At 30.4% G+C, this 3,136-nt stretch overlaps 1 protein-coding gene across 2 annotated transcripts; it reads right to left on the bottom strand.

Annotated features, from left to right (window-relative positions):
- Positions 1 to 864: 864 nt before the first annotated feature.
- LOC107929436 (uncharacterized) lies at positions 865 to 3,136 on the bottom strand. 2 transcript variants are annotated; one of them, XM_041074406.1, is made up of 4 exons: positions 2,790 to 3,136; positions 2,571 to 2,692; positions 1,966 to 2,119; positions 865 to 1,208 (listed from the first exon to the last, which is right to left on the bottom strand). In XM_041074406.1, exons 2-4 carry the CDS (start codon positions 2,683 to 2,685, stop codon positions 1,034 to 1,036), a joined length of 444 nt encoding a protein of 147 aa, XP_040930340.1. In that variant the 5' UTR covers positions 2,686 to 2,692; positions 2,790 to 3,136; the 3' UTR covers positions 865 to 1,033. The 2 variants fall into 2 exon arrangements, with proteins under 2 accessions (XP_040930340.1, XP_016716344.1); XM_016860855.2 differs by having other exon boundaries at positions 2,571 to 3,136.

The following is a 3,136-nucleotide window of genomic DNA, read 5'->3' as shown; positions in this document are numbered from 1 at the left end:
TTTTTTTACTTTCACTTGTTTCTTTACCGTTTAATGATATAGTTATTATTTTAAGATATTCTTTTATATCATATTGTGTTTTAATTTAATTACCCTATTATATATATAGTTTACATTAAAATTAGTTATTTTCTGTACATTTTCAATTTCATGATTGTTTTGTATTTATATTTTTCTTTTAAACTTAGTTATATAAAATTTATTTCTCTTAAAGATCCTATTACTATGTATTTTTTACACTCTCATCCATTATTATTTTATATGTATTATTTTTACTAAGTGTTACACTTCATGCACATTATTTGTTTTAAAATTTTGCATGGCATACATCATTATTTTTATGTATATAATTAACATTATATTTGTATTTATTTTATTTTAAATTGTTTTGTACAGCATTAATTTTAAATTTCAGCTTATAATCTTTATTTTAAAATTCATTTATATAATAAACTTTATATTCTATGCATTAATTATTTTTATTTTCATTCATTTATAATCTATTTCAAAGTTTTGCATGTATTGTCTGTTATATATATATAATTTATTTTATGTATTATTTTTTGTTTTTTTTATTATTTTGTGGGTTTTAATTTGTATATTTTACACCTTTGTATTATTGTTGATAAATGGTGCAGTACATTAGCCATGTACATGTTCCATATTAGTTACCTCGTTTTTTAGTTTCGTGTATTGATTTATAATTGAAATTACCAACTTGTCTACTTTAAATTGTTCATTTCATTTTTTATTTCAAATAAACTGAATAAATGTTTTATTAGGTGATCCGATTTCACCTAAACTAAAAGGATTGGTGGCGACTTCAAACTTTTATTTAAAAAAAAGGTCAATTCTCGTTTTTCGAAAATGGTCTCGACATCCATGCTTCATAAACCACAGAACTATAGGTTATCCAGATGACAGAGAAGATGAAGATTTCAGGAATTAATGTCTTCATTATATTTAAGAACCTGTCAAGATAAGTGATCACTAAAGGATACAGTGAGCATTGTTTGTAGAAAAAGATTGCTTTTCACACAATCTTATACAAGATATTCTTAACGACATGAAGTGGAGCAGCTGCAGGCCTTGAGACATACGGAGGCATTTCATCACTCTCCACATCCCCTTTGGCGGAAGGCCAAACACGATCTAGAATGCGTGTGATCCCATAGTCAAAATGGAGTTCACTTCCAACCTTTAAGAGACTGCAAGAAAACCAAACTTCAAAAACTATAGCTAAACAGTATCCACAACACTAATAGAATGTTTCAAAGAAAATGGATAATATATAAGTTCCTTTGCAATGCCATCGAAAGAAGCTAAACATATGTCACAATAGAAGCCAGTTGAAAATAACAAATCGACGAGACAAATGCTTAGAAATACAATGTAATAGACAGTGAACGGAAAAATGGAAGTGAGAAAGAACAAGTGCATCTGCGTCTATGTTGCAGTAGTGACAGAATGCACCATGCATCACAACATGTAAAAGCTCCAATACAACAATAGGAAGGGATATGTAATGTTAGATGGTAACGCCAAAAAGAATAGCAGATCATTGGCAGAACGAAAAGATGAGCAAGATATGTAGAGGTTCCAATGTAGCAACAAAATTGAAAAGGAGACCTAATTTTTATCGCACTTGACAGCAAGTTGCAAGAAGTATGGCATGTTTAGGTCACCCAACCCTGATGCATGAGCACTGGAAGAACTGACACAACCATTTCAAATTAGAGGTCATTACTCAAAACAGAGTAACAGATGACACACTTCAGCATTGTATTTTGACACCAATAAATGTGATAAACACAAAGAAATGCCAACAAGTAATGCCCCATGTTAATAAATTGTAGATCCAAATAAAGTACTAGAATTTATAGTACAATAATAGGAAATCGGAGGCATCTTGTACTTGGAAGAGGATGCAGATACATCTATATCTATTTCCAACTCCATTTATACCTGAATGAGCCGTCTATATTGCCTGCTAGCAGAACTTCTGGTTCCATTTGACCCTCTAGTGTCTGGACATCAATTTGTGTCTGCTCCAAAGCACTATAATGTAGATTTCTTAATAATTTTTTGTCTGTTGCACCATATCTCCTAATCTGAAATACTGTAAAATACAATAATGAAAATTAAGTGATTATCAGTAAGAAATTTGGATAAAACTCTGATTTAAAGAAGGAAAAATATTGCAAAAGGGGTATGTGTGAGTATTACAGATAATATAAATTCATCAAAATTTGAGTTATCTCCTCCTTTAATTAGTTTATTTTTCTCGTCTCCAGCAGCAAAATCGAAATAATAAAATAAGCATTAAGAGGAAGAGATCGATATGATGATTACGATTGACTCCTTGCAATTCAATTCTAATCCGTAGGTTTCCCATAAGAGAAAACGAAACATTATCTCCCCCAAAAGACAGAGATTTGGGAGTTGAGTTGTAGCTTATTTTTTTTAGAAATTTTAAAGAAAACCCCACCAAAACTCTTCTAAAACAAAATTTGATTATTGCAAGAACAGAAACCAGATGAAATTAAACTTGAAAAGAAAAATCTGCTAACCTGAAAGGGTATTGCTGTGATAAAATTGTAGAGAAAGTTTGAAGGAGATTTTGGAAAGAATTTTCTTCATTTCTATTCGGCAATGGTAGGAATGGTCATTCAAAGCTTTTAGCATTGAATCCCTATTACGCATTCGAGAGAATAGAAATATTTAAGTAATTCGGCCGAATGAAGAAACGGTGAACCAAACAAAAGTATTACTAAGGAGGGAATGACTACCAAACATAATGTAATAATCAATTCTTCACATTGAATCGAATCAACATTGTTTGTGTTTGAACGAAAACCCCCATCAGATGATTTGTCATTTCTTCCTTTCTCTGTTCAATAAATTATCATCATCACAGAACCCAAACAAATCATTCAAGATTTTAGGGACATCACTGTTTTGGTTATGGTCGCGACTTTCTAATTCTTCAATTCATGAATTAGCTCCTTTTACATTAACTATATAAGCATTTTGTATTTTGTTTGAAATTTCCATTTCTTCAACAAAGCTTTCTCTTCGAAACTCTCAAATTTCTAATAAATTTGAATGAAAAACAAGAACTGACAATGAAAAGGCC

Source organism: Gossypium hirsutum, chromosome A08, assembly GCF_007990345.1.
Source record: "Gossypium hirsutum isolate 1008001.06 chromosome A08, Gossypium_hirsutum_v2.1, whole genome shotgun sequence".
In the NCBI taxonomy this organism is placed as follows: domain Eukaryota; kingdom Viridiplantae; phylum Streptophyta; class Magnoliopsida; order Malvales; family Malvaceae; genus Gossypium; species Gossypium hirsutum.
This window is presented reverse-complemented; position numbering and strand designations above follow the sequence as displayed.